This window comes from Rattus norvegicus, chromosome 6 (assembly GCF_036323735.1).
Source record: "Rattus norvegicus strain BN/NHsdMcwi chromosome 6, GRCr8, whole genome shotgun sequence".
Lineage (NCBI taxonomy): Eukaryota > Metazoa > Chordata > Mammalia > Rodentia > Muridae > Rattus > Rattus norvegicus.
In genome coordinates, this window is record NC_086024.1 from 99854407 (window position 1) to 99871168 (window position 16762).

Genomic DNA, 16762 nt, shown 5'->3' on the forward strand with positions numbered 1-16762 from the left:
AAAAACTGAAAGGGTACGTTGGCTCCACCAAGGAGAATGTGCCAAATGTATGCGGTCAAGAGGCAACTCGCTCCCCATGCTATCATCCCCATAATGGAACAAAGAGATTTCTATAGCAGGACTTGATTTGTTTCCCCAAATTGTCTTTCTGCCTCAAAAGTGACTAACAACTGTTCTGAGAGCTAAATACCAAGAATCATAGAAATCAAATGTAAGAGATGCTAACAGTCTCCAGAGTCGACAAACTGGTGGCCGATAGCCATGTGAGAACAGAAAAGGCCTCAGAACCTGTACATAGCCCAAGGCCTCCATGTGTAGAGCTGAGGCAATCCTGACATCTGCTGCCCACCAAGCCCCCTGCAGCCCCAAACTGTACTGTACTTGGCATCACCCATATCCAGTTGTAGTTCAGTGGGTAGATGGGTAGAGTTGGGCTGTTTCTCCTACAGTTTTCAGCCACATTTTAAGTGTACAGTTTCGTGTACTTCAGCTTCTATAGACAGAATAGCAATCCTCTACACTGGTAATAAACTAGTGACGAGAATTTGACCTTCCCAACAACATGCCTGCAGATTCAGAGGAAACCTCCACAGAATCAAGTAGCTAGATTGACAGATTTTTTTTTTCACTTTGGTGGTTGACCGTTCAGTAGAGTTTGGTGGACAGCCTAAGTTAAGACGCCTCAAGACCACGTTCACAGTAAGAAGTCTCGACTGATTTCTGCCGAGAAAAGGTATGTCCTAAGGACAACTACAGACGCCATTAAATACCACAACCTAAACCAAGAATTACAAAGGTGCATAGTAAAATCCTAAACCCAGTTCTGATGGGAAGTGGGGTTTGATCCTGGGAAGTCGAGGATACTGTGTATGGTTAACTATACAAGAATCATTTGGGAAACTTCTGGTCTGTAGGAGGTTGGCAAGTGAAGTACATGTAGCCTTCCTCAGTTTCTGCCAACAAGGAAACAGAAGGAAAACAACCACAGCCCAGCCACAGTGTTTACAGGAAATAAACTAAGCCAGGCATAGCAGCTCATGTCTGTGATCCCTGCAATCAGGAAGTAGAGGCACAAGGATTTCGGTCAATTTAAGGCCAGGCTGGTCTATGGGGCAAGTTCCATCCACCCAAGCTACATAGGGAGGCCCTGTCTCTAAATAAATAAATAAATAAATAAATAAATAAATAAATAAATAAATACCAAATACTAGAATATGAATCTAACAACAACAAAAGAAAGTCATTATTTGAGGCTCAGTTTCTATGAGCAACAACCATAGGTAACATAGCATCCTCCAGAAGAAATATCTGAGTTGAAGCAAACCTCTCAGAATACCGTGTAATCGAGCTGCAAATGGTGGTACAAGCCCATAATCCCAGCAGTACGAAGACTGAGGCGGAGGATCATGAATTTGAGTCTAGCCTGGGCTACACAGTAACACTGTGCCTCAGAAAGAGCACACGGAAGCCACGTGACATTCGCCAAGCAAGCATCCCTGAGAGCAAGGGGATGAAACTTTGAGCTGAGGTTATGTGTAGTGGACAGATTTGACATTGTGCAGGACATCATCATCTAACAAGTTCATGTTGTTCTGAAATCCACCCCTGTCCACACGCCTGACTATGAAGTGCACACACTTCAGAGAGAGCTACCGATAACCAGCTATTCTCTTCGTAACCTCCAACCTCATTGATAAGGCTTCCCAAGTATTTGTATCCCAGAAAGTTATCTTTTCTGGGACATTAGTAGTGGAAAGGAAAAAGAGGTCAGGAAAACCAAATTGCTTACAAAGGAAGGTAGGCACTTTGAGAAAAGAAATATCTAGAGAACAAAGAGGAACTTAAAACTAAACCCAGGGCAGCCCACAGGCTTGCTCCCTCTGGGAGCGTTAGTTAGCTTCTGCCCAGTGTCAGGAGTCCAAGGGAAGACAAGACTAAGAATGTCCATAGGCAGCCAGGCCATAGGAACTCTGCTCTGAGTGAAGGTCTCTGGGTGCTCTCTGCGGTTTTAACAGCATGGTGGGGTGGAAGCCTTCACCTCCTCTGACTGTGCAGCAGAAAGTCAAGGGAAACGTAAAGCTGACTCTAGAATATTACTCTCAGGCATACAGGTGACACTGGTGCATGTTCACGAAGACATCCCTAAATACAAAGATTATATTTAATGCTACCAGTGCAAACATGTGAAGTAAGACAATACAATTCAAGATGCTTCCATGGTCAGTAAAAAACAGAAAAGTATTTAGAACACCAAGCTCTCTGCTCAGCCACCAGGGGCTAGGCCCAGCTTGTCAGAGAGGAGTAAGTCAGAGTCTGGCTCATGTGTGAAAGGATGAGATGTAAGTTTAACAGCAGCCTTTGGCCTTGAGGCTCCGTTCTAAGAACGAGAATAAAAGCTACACAAAGCACCTTGGTTGCCATCTATGTTTTACTCCTAAGGAGCTACAGCGTTGACAAAGGTTGCTTTGCTGCATGTACATTACAAGCATATTCTACCCTTTTGTATAAGCTCAGCAGCTTATAGAAGCTTCATAACACTAAAGCCATAGCTATGAGTGGTCTTCAGCAATGAACCCCAAGGTTTCAGCAAACGAGCTATCTCTGCTTGAATGGGACACAGTTAGCGTCCCAGAGGATGGGATATCTGCTGCTCTGTGGAGAAAGGGAACCTCCACTAGCAGATCCAGCCTCTCAGCGGCCTCCACAACTCAGTGTTTTGAGTTTGTTAGAGTTTTGGAGGGAAAGCAGAAACGCTTACTGAATACAGCAGTGTCTTAGGCAGTTACTAGATATGCATCTAAAGTCACCTTTCCCTGTCGTCTTTGAACATCCGTTAAGCAGAGTATTTTCTCCTCAAAAGAAGTGATGATGGAGTGCTGGAGAGATGGCTCAGCGGTTAAGAGCACTGGCTGCTCTTCCAGAGGTCCTGAGTTCCATTCCCAGCAACCACATGGTGGCTCACAACCATCTGTAATGGGATCCGATGTCCTCTGCAGGTGTGTCTGAAGTGTACTCATATACATAAAATAAATAAATAAATCTTAAAAAAAAGAAGTGTTGACGAATTCACCCGGTGGAATGGCCTTTGCTCCAAGTCAACAGCAGGCACATATAGTATACACTGGGATACTACCCAACTGCAACAGGAGCTGCCCCCACTCACCCACCCCACCCCATTGGCTAGGGATGGACTTCATGCCTACTTCTCCTCCAAGGTGGAGGAGCTTAGGGTCAAGCACTAAGCCAGCAAGTTCATGGAAGGCTTGCTTTATCTCTGATGATGAAGGCTTGGAAGGAGGCCGGGCTAAGCCTCTAAATCCTTCACACTGGGGCAGTGTCTGCCTTGCATTGCCAACTAAGGAATGGTGCCTTTGCTTCCTCGTTCTCTCATTTCTTCCCTAGCCCCATGACACCTGCCTGGAGAGCTCTAGCACCCCCTGTAGACACCCCAGGATCACAGCACCCAACTTGCTCATAGCTGGTGTTCCTTCAGTCTCTTACGTAATGGTGATTCTCTGTACGAATTTCATAACTAAGGAATATTACTTCGTGGACACTACCGTCCCTTTTATTTCTATTGTTATTTGTATCACACTTTTGACCGTTACATCATTAAATGGTCTCTTCGCCCCACCCCCTCGCTCTCATTTGTGGGGTCATCAGGGATTTCCATCAGCCACTCGCACAAATCGCTTTCCAAAGGTGTCTTTCTGTGATGGGAAGTTGCCCGGCTCCTTACAGCTCAAAAAGTGATCCAAGGATGGGCAGTGTCAGCACCACCTGGTAGCTGGTCCAGACTGCAGCATCTTGGGGCCCACTCCAGATCAGCTGAACCAGAACTTGCATTTTAACAAGACCCCAAGTGATTCAGACTCACATTAAACATAAGGACAAATTGGTCCGTGAGACATCCAGGTTCATTACCAGTCTTTATATCCAAACACAGAGCTTAAGGATGAGGAAGCCATCGGCGTGGATGGTCTCTCAGATGCTGCCTTGAAGGTACACCCTAGGTCAATATTTCAATTGTTCGTTTACTGGTTGAATAAAAGGCTGTCAGTACGTTTTCTTTTCGTCATGTGCTACCAGCTGCAGTAAAAGAACATCGAATTTTGGAATCCAGCCGAAAAGCAGCATCTGGTTTGGAAAAAAAAATCTGCTAAATCTAAAATATTCTATTCTGGAAGTCATTCTGGTATTTATAAGTGTCCTACTTTGTTTCTCTGTTGCCTTGATAAAACACTGACCAAAAGCAGTTTGGGGAAAGGAAAGGAGTAATATGACTTACAGTTTCTAGTCTATCACCAAGGGAAGCCAGGGCAGGAGCTCAAGCAGGAGCTGGAGTCTAGAACTGTAGCAGAGACTATGGAGGGATGCTGCTTACCGGCTTCCTCTCCATGGCTTGCTCGGCCTGTTTGCCCAGAACCACCAGCCCAGGAGTGGCACCACCCACACTGAGCTGGTCCTTCCCACATCAATCATTAATCAAAAAAAGAAAAAAGAAAAAAAGAAATTCCCCACAGAGATTATAGGCCAATCCGATGGCTGGGTGTGCCTCCCAGCACTGGGATTATGGGAGCACCTTTTTACACAGGTGCTGGGGATCTGAACTCTGGTCCTTACACTTGCAAAACAGGCATTTTTACCAACTAAGCTATCTGCCTGGCCCCTAGCTTGGTGAGTTCTAGTCTCATTTCTGAGACGGTAGAATAAAATCCTAGGCTTTCGGCTACACCTACATAAAAATGGTTCTATGGAAATAACCAACCGGTTAAGGAGAAACCCCGAGTCTAGGCCTACTTACCTCTGCACCCCTTGTTCAAAGCTTATACCCTTGGGGCTGGGGATTTAGCTCAGTGGTAGAGCGCTTGCCTAGGAAGCGCAAGGCCCTGGGTTCAGTCCCCAGCTCCGAAAAAAAAGAACCAAAAAAAAAAAAAAAAAAAAAAAAAAAAGCTTATACCCTTAAATGGACAGGTCCAGGTCGCATCCACGGAACATCCTTGGCTCTGCTCTGAAGTTGATTCTGGTCTTGTAATGCTGAAGTCTGCAGGCAGCTTCTATTGGACTTTCTCTCACATTTAGAGCTGTTAATGTGTCCGAGGGGAGAAGCTTCATTTTGGTTTCTTGAGCTTGCTCAGGTAGGTCCTACAAGCTGAGCAAAATGATCTTCCTAAAGCATTCCCAACGTGTTTTTTAATACCAGACTTATTAAGTCCCTGGACCCCGAACCACCATCACACATTTTAATTCTGATGACCATATTACAAAAGGAAATGGAAGCCCGGAAGTTTGAGTCACCTAACTTTGATGGCTCACATCTCCACACAGTGAACAGCAAGGTCAAAAGAGCACACAAGGTCTTCAGCGGGGAAGACCATGTCTATCAAAGGGTTAAGCCCTACTTCAATGCTTGGTTCCACAGTGGATTTCCTAAAGATAATTACTTTGAAGCATGCTAATATACTTTATTCTGTGTACACACAGCGCTTTCAGGGGCTACGTGCATGTTCTCTCAAACAGTTGTAATTTGTACTTGTGGTTTTACTTTTATTCCTTGGTTGTAATCCTGTCTCCAACATCACTAAAAGGCAATGATCACATTCACCTCGAGAATGTCAATATCCCTGTTAAGTCAAGACAGAGTTTTCTCTCCAGCAGATTTCAATTGAAAATAGTGGCTTGGCTAGGGATGGACTTCATGCCTACTTCTCCTCCAAGGTGGAGGAGCTTAGGGTCAAGCACTAAACCAGCAAGTTCATGGAAGGCTTGCTTTATCTCTGATGATGAAGGCTTGGAAGGAGGCCGGGCTAAGCCTCTAAATCCTTCACACTGGGGCAGTGTCTGCCTTGCATTGCCAACTAAGGAATGGTGCCTTTGCTTCCTCGTTCTCTCATTCCTTCCCTAGCCCCGTGACACCTGCCTGGAGAGTTCTAGCACCCCCTGTAGACACCCCAGGATCATAGCACCCAGCCACAGAGCCCTCCTGGCTGTCCAATATACCACTCCAGTTTATTCCATCCATAAAAATCAAAGAAAGATGATCGTAGCAGAGATACCTGAGGAGCCACCATGTAAAGAAGGAGCACTAAATAAACACAAATATGTGTTTCAATAGATGATCCATTCTGGGAAACCTCAACAGGGTCAGGGAGGTGGCTCAGCCTGTAAGGATGCTTGCCTAAAACCTGATGGCTTGAGCTCAATCCCTAGGGTCCACAAAGCAGGAGAGGACTAACACTCATGAGTACCTTCTAACTTACACACATACTCCATGACATGGTACACACACACACACACACACACACACACACACTCCATGACACGGGTACACACACACACACATACACACACACACACACACACACACACACATACACACACACACACACACATACTCCATGACACGGGTACACACATACACCACACACATATACACACACACATACACACATACACACATACACACACACACATACTCCATGACACAGGTACACACATACATACACACACACATACACACATACACACACACACATACACACACACACACACTCCATAGCACTGAAACATACATACACACACATATGTACATATGTGCCCATGCATAAATAAAAAGTAAGTGTAATGTAAATTTTTTAGAAAACAAAAGTTGAATAATCTGTTAAAGAATAGATTAAAGTGTTATTTTTAATAGTTTGCTTAAAATTCTGAGGTGGAAAACCAAGAAATATTGGAGCATATTATTTTATTTTTGTTTATTTTTTTTCCTTTTCTTTTTTTTCGGAGCTGGGGACCGAACCCAGGGCCTTGCGCTTGGTAGGCAAGTGCTCTACCACTGAGCTAAATCCCCAACCCCTATTTATGGTTTTTTTAGATAGGGTCTCACCACATAGCCCAAGCTAGCCTCAAACTAGATCTCCTGTCTCAGTCAGCCAAGTCCTGAGATGAAGGTGTATGCCACCAATCCTGGCACTGGGGCACATAATTTTAAAGAAAATATATTTTGAGTGAATGAAAAACTTTATGAAGTGCAAATTACTTTGTCAATGCACATTATTTTCAATTAGAAACGTACTTTGTTATCAATAAAATAATCTTATTAACTTAAAATGTAATGAGTTAATTGGGCCATCCCAGAAGAACTTAATACTTCCTGCTGAGATGAATTACCACGTCAACCAGGAGATGTGACAAAGCCAGAAGTGAGATGGGCTGAGGGTGTCCATTTTTAAACAAACCCATCATGTGTACATATCTGTAGTCCACGTACTCAGGAAGCAGAAGCAGAAGAATCGGGAGTTCAAGATCACCATTCACACTACACAGGAAGGCCATCCTGGGCTACACGAGAGTCTATCTCAGGGAGAGAAAGCAGGGAAGGGAAGGAAGGGAAGGAAGGGGATTTATGTTCTCCAATCAAAAATGCTCTAGAGAAAGGAACTCTCCCTACTCCTTACCTTCCGTTAACTACAAAATAAATATACTTCAGAAATAAGAAACTGATGAGTTTATGGACAGCTGGTCTGGAGGCCCTGGACCACCATCCCCAGCATCCATTTTCACATCGCCTAGGAAACCAATGCCAAGCCATAACCCTCACCTCTGGTTTCTTATAATCTGGTTTGTTCTGCTATGGCATTCTTTTCTCCCTTAGACACTTCTCTTGTAACACATGATCTGTGCTACAGAAGCCATCCTCTTCCTGAGGTCACACAGGAAATCAGGTAAGCACTTCGGTCTCCACAGGACGGGCCAACCTTCAGGAAAGACAGAGATGCTAATGACCAGTCTAACACCCATCAGCTCAGATTGCTCCAAGCTGGAATGACTTGGGAGAAACTTTCCCTAAAGGCACCATGCCTTGGTCAAACATGGTTTGTGGGAGCATGTGTGGCTTATTAGCTGTGTTGGCATGGGCAAGTGACAGGGCCTGTGTTGGCTTTTTTTGGTGTCATTGTTCATAAAAAGGCATTAGTAAAATGACACTAAAATACTTAGTAATGTGGTTGACACAGAGTAAACAAGTAAGGCTGAAGTGTTGGTTCAGTCAGTAAGATGTTTGCCATGCCATCATGAAGACCTGAGTTCAGTCCCTAGAACCCACATTTACAAACTAGCTGGGCTGCCCTGTCGGACCTCGGCAGGAAAGGATGTGCTTGGACTTTTATGTGCCAGGAGTTGGTACCCAGGGGTTGGGGGTGGGGGGAATATTCCTCCTTCTAAAGAGAAGGGAAAGGGGAAGTGGGGAAAGGAGAGTGGGAGGGTGGGACTGGGAGGAAAGGAGGGAGGGACTGTGATCAGGATTATAAAACAAGCAAATAAATTAATAAGACAAACAAGCAACAAACAAAGAGGACTTGGTAGCCCTTTTTTTGTAATCCGAGCCCTGGAGAGACAGAGACAAGAGATGAATCCCCGGATCTCACTGGCCAGCCAGCCTAAAGAGTGGGCTCCAGATTCAGAGAGGGACCTGTCACAGAACAAGGTCAACAGCTCCTGAGAAATGACGTCAGAGGCTGGCCTCTGGCATTCGCTTGCACACCAGTGTGTTGTCCATTCCTGTGCAAGCAAACACATATGAGAATTTATAAACGTGGAATTTTATAGATGGTAACAATATTTGCCTCTTTATTTCCAAAACAATACTTTGAACAAAACTAGAATTAATAATTATTTGTGGGAAAGAAAGCTGTGGAATGGAGAAAAGGGAAAGACAGTTATCAATCCTATCTGATAGATTCCTCCTTTTCCTTAGTAACTTTCCTGATTATAATTTGGATTTATTGCAATCTTTAATCCCGTGGACTAGCAACCCACTGTCTATTAGGCAGTGCCACACACTCTGTAGGCCACAGACTTCTAGTCACCATTGTAGTTCTGCTGTCTGTCACGGGAGTAATGTCCTCCTTGCCTCTTACATAGCTACATGTCACCATCTGGTCCCTACAGAGCCATCACCTCTGCTGACACCTAGACATGGCAGCATCCCCTGGCCTAAGAGGACAGTCAGCATGAACTTTCCTGTGCTGGGTGTGCTCTTCACTGAGGCAGCCCTTGTTTCCTAGACAAAGAGGGTGTCTTCTAAACCTCTCAGGGGACACAGAGCTGGTAGGGTCCTCTAATCCTGTGGAGTAACCCTACACAGGCTTGTCTCTGGCCTCAGTACTCTGCCAGGGTAGTTAAAGTGTCTTCTCTTCATTGATAGAAGTCATGATTTCCCCCAAGCTTGCAGGAGCCACCCCAACACCACAGTGAGACAAGGCCCCAGTGTTCTTACCGCATCAGTACACCCTGAATATCCCTCCACATGGATGTAGTCACGCCTCTCTACCCAGTCCACACCCAATGCCGATACCTTCTGCTCATTCCTGTGGTTTGAATTACCCAGGAGCTCCTTCAGTACAGACTTTCATCCCTCCCCACAAGACAACGTCTTTCCCCTAATAATCATCTAGAACAGAGGTTCTCAGTGGTCCTAACGGTGCGACGCATTAATGCAGTTCCTCATGTTGTGGTGACCCCCATCCATAAAATTATTTTGTTGCTACTTCATAACTGTAATTTTGCTACTGTTACCAATCATAATGTAAATATCTATATTTTCCAATTGTCTTAGGCAACCCCTGTGAAAGGGGTCATTAGACCCCTTAAAGGGTCATGGCCCACAGGTTGAGAACTACTGGTCTAGACTATATGGGTTTGTGGGAACTGGTGCTGCAGCTCATTTGATGAAGTACTTTCCTAGTTGACACAAAGTCCTGGGTTCAATACCCAGCATCACAAAAATGAGTGCAAAGGCAGACACCTAAAACCCCAGCCACTAGGAGACAGAGGCAGGAAGATTAAAAAATAGGAATAACAGACACTAGTTGAGAAGACAGTTTGTCAAAATAACACCCTCCTTAGATCCTCATTGTAGCCTCCCGGCTAGAGGAATCTGCTCTCCTCTGGCAAGGAGGAGCCAGCATGCCCCTCTGCAGGAGACCCTCAAGAGCAGTCAGCTGATTGCTCTCATGCTAGATGTCTGTGTCTCTGTCCTTCCTATTGGGACCATGAGTAAGACAGAAGACTCACCATGGTGGCAAAGTCAGCCTTTGAAGTGACTGGACTGCTCTCCTAGTTAAATCATAGATCTGGTTTTCAGTTTACCTCTTCAAATGCAACTTCCACACCATGCCTAAAGGCCTTCGTCCATTCATACTTCATAATCAACTAATGCCACAGACCTCAGAACTACCACTATCCCGCCTCCATACCTCTCAAACATTATAGAAAAGGCATTAGTGGGCACGAACCTTTCTGTGTGTATAGCATAGCAGTTCCCATCAGGGAAATGTGAGCCACCTTGATACTACAGCCTGCATATTGTCCTGACAACATCATTACTGCCTGCCCTACTGTAGCTGAAACTCCCCAAACATAACCATGTGGCCTTTCCCATTACCCTTAGATCCATTCCTTATCCTCTTTCAACCTGCTTCCTAGAAGTCCAGCATTTATGGAGAACCATAAGTGGAGGACTTGGTTCCCTCAGTCTCTGCTTTCCCATCTGATTCCCATTTGGTTCAAGGGGATAGAAAGCAAGTAGGTAGGAATGTCCCCCCCTCTTCCCATGTCTGTTTGGTAAGTCTCTGCTTCGTCCGACTAACAGCCATGGCTCCTGCAGGACACCTGCTCCTCCCCTGTGCTTCCCCTGGTATTTGATGACCACACCCATTCCATCACAGTACCCTACCGCTTCTTCCAAAGTTATTGCCTCTCCTTATTGGTTTCATTTATTTCCTGACAGAGTTGTTACTAATGCTGTTCCCATCCTTCCTGAAACTGTGGCAAGAGGATGCCCCACCCCAGAAAACCCAGAGGAAGGTCCTTGAAATGGAAGGAACCCCTGAGCCATCTGTGACCAGCACCCATTCCTAGCAGAGACCATGGCCTCTCAACACCTTTCCGTGAAGCAACTTCCTCTCCTACCAACACATCCACTGCCACACATTGAAGTGGCTTTTGTTCAAGTCCTCTGTCCCCAGACATTAACCTCAGCATCCTAGCGCTCGACCATGGTTTCAGCCTCTGCTCTGTACATTTCTGTGGACTCGCTAACTCCTGCTTCAAGGAGCACTCAGGACTCCCAGCTTGGACCTGACAGTGGCTACAGATGACAGGACCTCTGGGACTCATGCTACCATCTGTGTCCCTCACTGAATGTGAATCCCAAGTTAATGAACCCCGAAGTTCCAAGTGCTTTTCCCTATTATCACACCAAGCAAGCTAAAAAGACTTTTCTGAAAGTTTGCATGAATTCCAATGACAGAGACCACACTTTATTGACATCATGTGCTCCTGGCATATAAAAGTGAACAAAGGGAAACTCAACCCCCTAAATACCAAAACTAAATATGAGTGCATAAAATTGGAGTTTAAAAAGAAGGCCACAAAAGCAGCTGCCGTAAGACTTCAGAAAAAGCAATCGAGTGCCAGGCGGGCACACCTGTCCCCTCTGAGCAGGCAGGGCCACCTTACTGCCACAAACACTCAGGATTCTGAGTCTAACTGACTAATTGATTTAAAATGTACTAAACAGGGAAGGGCATCTGTAACTGGTCACCTCACTGTGGCTGTGGGGGAAGCACTCGACCAGGGAATTTAGTTAGTATCTGGTGGTTTTAAACCTAAATGATAGCTCCTAATGGTACTTTGTGAGGTCTGTTGTTTGTTTGTTTGTTTTTGATTGGCAAGCAGACACTTCCCTGAGGATCTTGAGAGAATTTTGCTTGAGAGATGAATCAGCCACATCAAAACACCTTTTCCTAACTGTCTGGGCTGTCCTTGCCTCTTGTTTTGGTAAATCACTGGGTTCAAAGGGAAATGGGGTGCTCTGAAAGAACGCTCGCGGATGGGCAGCCTCATGTGCCAGGAAGAACGCTCTTTGGTTTTGATCATCCTTTGCCCTTTAATCATAAATCCAGACCGAGCTCAGCATCAGAATGTGAAGATTTAAAGGCTTTCCACCGCTTAATGATACCCAACCCCTTCAAACAAGCGGACAGTAGCAACAGAACCTGGGGGAGGGTCGCAACATACAATTCATGTTCCAAAAGTCAAGCAGGAAGAAAACAAATTTGCAGACTATGAAGCAGAGGGATTATTCTCGGGGAAGGGCCAATATTGTTTTACATTTTCAACCTAAGCGTGCTGCACCTGGACCTGGTGCCTAAGCTGGGTAGAGGAAGGCAGGTAACTTGGGCTGGCCCTAACTGACTGCAGGGGTTAAAGCAGATAGATTCCTGGGAGCCGTGGATGTATGAAGCTTGGGCCACCAGCCATGACTGTGCTGGCTTCAGATGGTCTCACACTCAGTGGTGGCAGTGGAACATGCCCCGCAGTCACATCGGACAGCCATAGGGTAGGTGTAGAAGGGGTCGACTCCAGGGGCACAGTTAGGCAGCTTCACCGTCACCTGTCTGGTCTCATTGTAGGTACACACTCGATGATAGGCTTCTATGTAGGGAGGCTCCAGAATGGGTTTCTGTCCCCATGGGTAGAAAACAGGAAAAACATTAGAATACAGCATCTGCTTCCTGTTCTTGGTGCCGGTCATCACTGGCTGTTTACTTACATACTGACTCCTCCCACTGTGAATAAACTCCCGGAAGCAGGAAGTTGCTTTGCCCATGTCCTGAGCTTCCACAGGAGTCTACAGGGTGCACAGGATGCACTCAGTAAATATTTGGCAAACGAATAACTGGTCTCCCTTCCCCTACCTACAGTCTGTTTATAACATGAGTGAGCCTTTTAAAACACAAGTCAGTCATGACCCACCTCTGCTCAAAGCCCCTGTAATATTTTCCATCTCACTCAGGGAAAAACATCGCAGACACTCAGATTCTTCTCAAGTCCCTGCATTTTCTCCTGGTACTCTTATTTCTGCTCTGCCGGCTGTGGCCCTGGCCTTGCTAACACTGTCTCCGGCCTCCAGTCACAGTCACAGTGGTCTCTCTGAGGGTCTTGCACCTGCTGTTCCCTCTGCCCAGAACACAACACACACCCACATACACATGCACACACCATCAAACACCCACATACACATGCACCATCATCAAACTCATATGATTTTGTTCAAATACCACCTGACCCAGAGCAGCTTTGTCTGATCCTATTTTAAATGACTTCAACCCACCTCCTGGCGCTCCCTTCCCCTTTCCTGTTTGGTTTTGGTTTAGGGGTTGTTTTGCTGTGTTTATCCGTTCCACTCGCCATCCCCTGTATCTTCCTTTTGTGTGTGTGACATTGCTCCTAATGTGGAGACCAAGCTCCGTTAGGTCAGACACTATTCTCCAGTACCCAGCCAGGCTGGTACCCAGGACGCTTGCAATAACTACTTACAACTGAATCCACAAAAGACTGCAGAGCCAGGGAGCTCTACTGACTAGCGGGTTAGTTCGCTTCCTCCCTTTGTGTTTTGAAAAACCTTGACTTCGAAGATAATTCTGCTAGAGAAAGTACAGTGATCACTAGTGAGAGACCCAGCGCCTACAGTCAGCCCCCCTGTGCCTGCCTGCTTCACCACTGCTGGAGACCTAGGGAAAGCTCCTCACTCTTCCAAGCCCTTGTTCCCTTTGCTAGCATTGTCACGGGCAATATCATAAAAATGCCTCAATATCATAAAAATGGCAACCTTTCCTTCTACAAGGACCAGGAAGAAGATCTCAGTTTCTCTCTCCATTCTGTGTCTCCTTACTTTCAGGATTCTGAGATTCTAGAAAAATTGAGTACTCAGTTAATTGTATTTCAATTTTATAAATTTTATAAAGCTGTCTCATGCAAGATTTGGGGTGGACTTAGATCAAAAAAATGTGTTATCGATCTGAAATTCAAATTTATTATTTTATTTCACTTCAGATTGTGGAATCTGAGGTGGAAGGTGGTTAATGGGTCTTGAGTTGGTTGGTTGGTTGGTTGGTTGGTTGTTGGTTGTTGGTTGGTTAATTTAGGGGGGCAGGGTTCTTTTGGCTTTAATTTTGCTAAATCTGGCATCTTTGAAACCCAGGTTGTGAGAAGTCACCATTTTCAGCAAAAGTCAGTGCTACAGATCATGAACACTCTCTAGTCAAGCCAGCTTCGAGATGTGTGTACCCACTCTAAATGAAAGGCCAGACAGAACTGAGTATAAAGGGACAGGCGGGATCTAACACTGGACCAGGACAAAGGGGAAAGAGTTGTGGCAGAGCCTGGGACTAGGCCTCCCGCAGTATGCAGCTTCTGGGTTCTTTTGGGTAACTGCCTAACTTCCTCGCAGCTGAGAAAATACAGGAAAGAGATATGGTCACAGGTTTGGACTAAGAATTTATCTCCAACCACGAATTGACTCTGACTTTGGGGCCGTTCCCTCTTGACTCCTTCCTTGCGATCTTTACAATGGGTAAATAGCAGCACCTGCTCTCCTAGAGATGCCCCCCAAACACAGAGCCATGGAGATCACATGACAACCTCAGCAGTGCTCTGGAAGGAGCGTTACCATGGTTTTCAGATCATATGGAAGAAGCCAGATAATTGTGTGGTCAGCTTTTTAAAATCCAGAGGGCAGGGCAGATATGCCGGCTTCCCCCTCCATCAGGAAACTGTGAACACTTGAAATCAAGTATCCGTCCCTGAGGACACTCCCACCGAAGCCCATTGAACTACTCACCTCCCAGGTCTCACAGCGACCCCAGCAGGCATCTGTGGTGATCCGAAGTCCCCTGCAGCCTGGCTTCTTGGCCACAAAAGTGAATTCCCTCACAGCACATCCCACAAAAGTGTGTAGGTTCCCGCTGGAGCTGCTGAGGACAGAGTCAGAGCCACCCAGAAGGAGGGCCGCAGTACCAAGGACAAGGTATACCAGCTTCATGCTATTCCCGGGGAGGGAAAGGAAACAAAGTTGAACATGCCCAACTGCTCGCAGTGGTGCCACCCACAGTTGGTGGCCACTCTCAAAGAGACCTAGCTCTTAGCATTACAAGGAGTAAAAATGAGCTAAAGAAATTGGCCAACTCCAACAGCGTCTCCCTAATTAGCTCCAGTAGATAGTCAGTCATTCTCTCTAGACTCCCTACCCTCAAAGCCGTCTTTCTTGGCGAACTCCTGGCGCTGATTTATACATAAAAGGAATTTATCCCACTGAAGAATAAGGGAATACCAAAAGAAATGTAGAGCCTAAAACAATACACAGATACACACACCTCCTTTTACCCAGGTCCAGGGCAAGCATGTGTCATGTTAGAGCTTAGCACACAGGTCCAGGGCACGAATGTGTCACATTAGAGCTTAGCATACATTTGCAGTTTCAGTGTCATGAATGGAGAATGAATGGAAGAAGCAGATAAGTACTAATAATGCTGTGTCCTGGAAATGTTGCTAACCCAAACTACCATACAGGAGATAGTACAAACCCTGGTGCCTGCTGTGGTAGTCACTCCCCATAGAGTACCTCTGCCCTATGCTGTGCAGTCTCTAGCTGTGACTCCCTTTAAAAGCAAACAAGGGAAAGCTAGTTGAAGCCTCCTATGAAGTCTGTCCTCTCTGTTTCTTGGTCCTTTCTGGTTAGTAGCACACAGTGGGCCCTTCATGGTTGCCCACTGCACAGAACATACATGGTCATCATGTATGTTGAACGTTCCAGGTCAGTGCCACTCAAGAGGGACTACCTTTCCAAAGCTACTCTCACAGTTCCTACTAGTGTGGAATGTTGTCATGTGGACGCCATGGGCTTCTCCTCAAGAGGAAGGGGTTGAGAGATGGAGAGACGCTTACCTGATCTTGCTGGAATCAACTCTTCTTGGAGAGCTGAGACTCGTGCCCCAGGCTTTCAAAAGTTTCAATGAGTGAAGAAAGTTTATTCTGGGTAAGTCTCTCTCCCTTCTGTTATCAGGCTGCCTGATTACTCAAATATATAGAGAAGGTCTTGTCAATCAAAACAAAAGAAAGGCCGATCCTTACAGGAACTATTGAGCACATCAAAGCCGTGGAGCATAAAGCCAGTCTCTATTTTCCAAAACTGATTCACTTCAAGGGTGGTGTTTTGTTTCTTGACATCACAGGATGAAACAGAAAGTTGCCTTGGTGGGTGACATAATCCCAGGGAGACAGTCAGAGGTAGTTCACCTGGTTCTGAGAGAAGTGCCCTGGGACAAGATGGATCAAAGTTTCCCTCATCGTAACCATGGCTGCCTGCCTTTGAGACAGTAAGCCACTAGCAACTTCTAGCAAGTCTTTTCCTTGCATTTACAACAGTGAAAAACAGCTAGACAATAATTCTCACATGGAAACAACATGGCATCCATACTAACGGACAAAAAGACACTTTAAAAGTCTTAAAAATCATTTGACTAGTAACATTAACAAGATCTTTAAATGAATCACACAGGCAAATACAGAAATATTGGAAATAATTAGCTTCACATAAGGGAATTAAAAATGATTTTTAAAATTTTTTTCTATATTCTTTTAGGAATTATTTTTTACATGAGTCAGGATTTTGTTTTAGAAAGTTATCTAATGTTATGATTTTAAAAATTAAAGTAAACCAATATTTGTCTACACATACTGCATAGAAGGGCATTCAATGATGCTTTCATGAAACTGTCTTACACTTCTGGTCTCGCAGAACCTAAAGCAGCACCGTCCTTCTGAATAGGGGCATAGTTTAGATTCTGTTCTACAATAACAGCATGTCAACGGATTAGAAAGCTTCTCGTTTGTGGCCCTTCTTCTGGGTGTTCTAAAA

General features: G+C 45.3%; 1 protein-coding gene across 1 annotated transcript; it reads right to left on the reverse strand.

Moving 5' to 3' along the window:
* Window positions 1-11284: 11284 nt before the first annotated feature.
* Gphb5 (glycoprotein hormone subunit beta 5) lies at window positions 11285-15902 on the reverse strand. Its single transcript, NM_001007013.2, has 3 exons — window positions 15790-15902; window positions 14687-14888; window positions 11285-12526 (listed from the first exon to the last, which is right to left on the reverse strand). The coding sequence occupies exons 2-3, from the start codon at window positions 14885-14887 to the stop codon at window positions 12338-12340; spliced, it is 390 nt and encodes a 129-aa protein (NP_001007014.1). The 5' UTR covers window position 14888; window positions 15790-15902; the 3' UTR covers window positions 11285-12337.
* Between the last annotated feature and the right edge of the window lie 860 nt (window positions 15903-16762).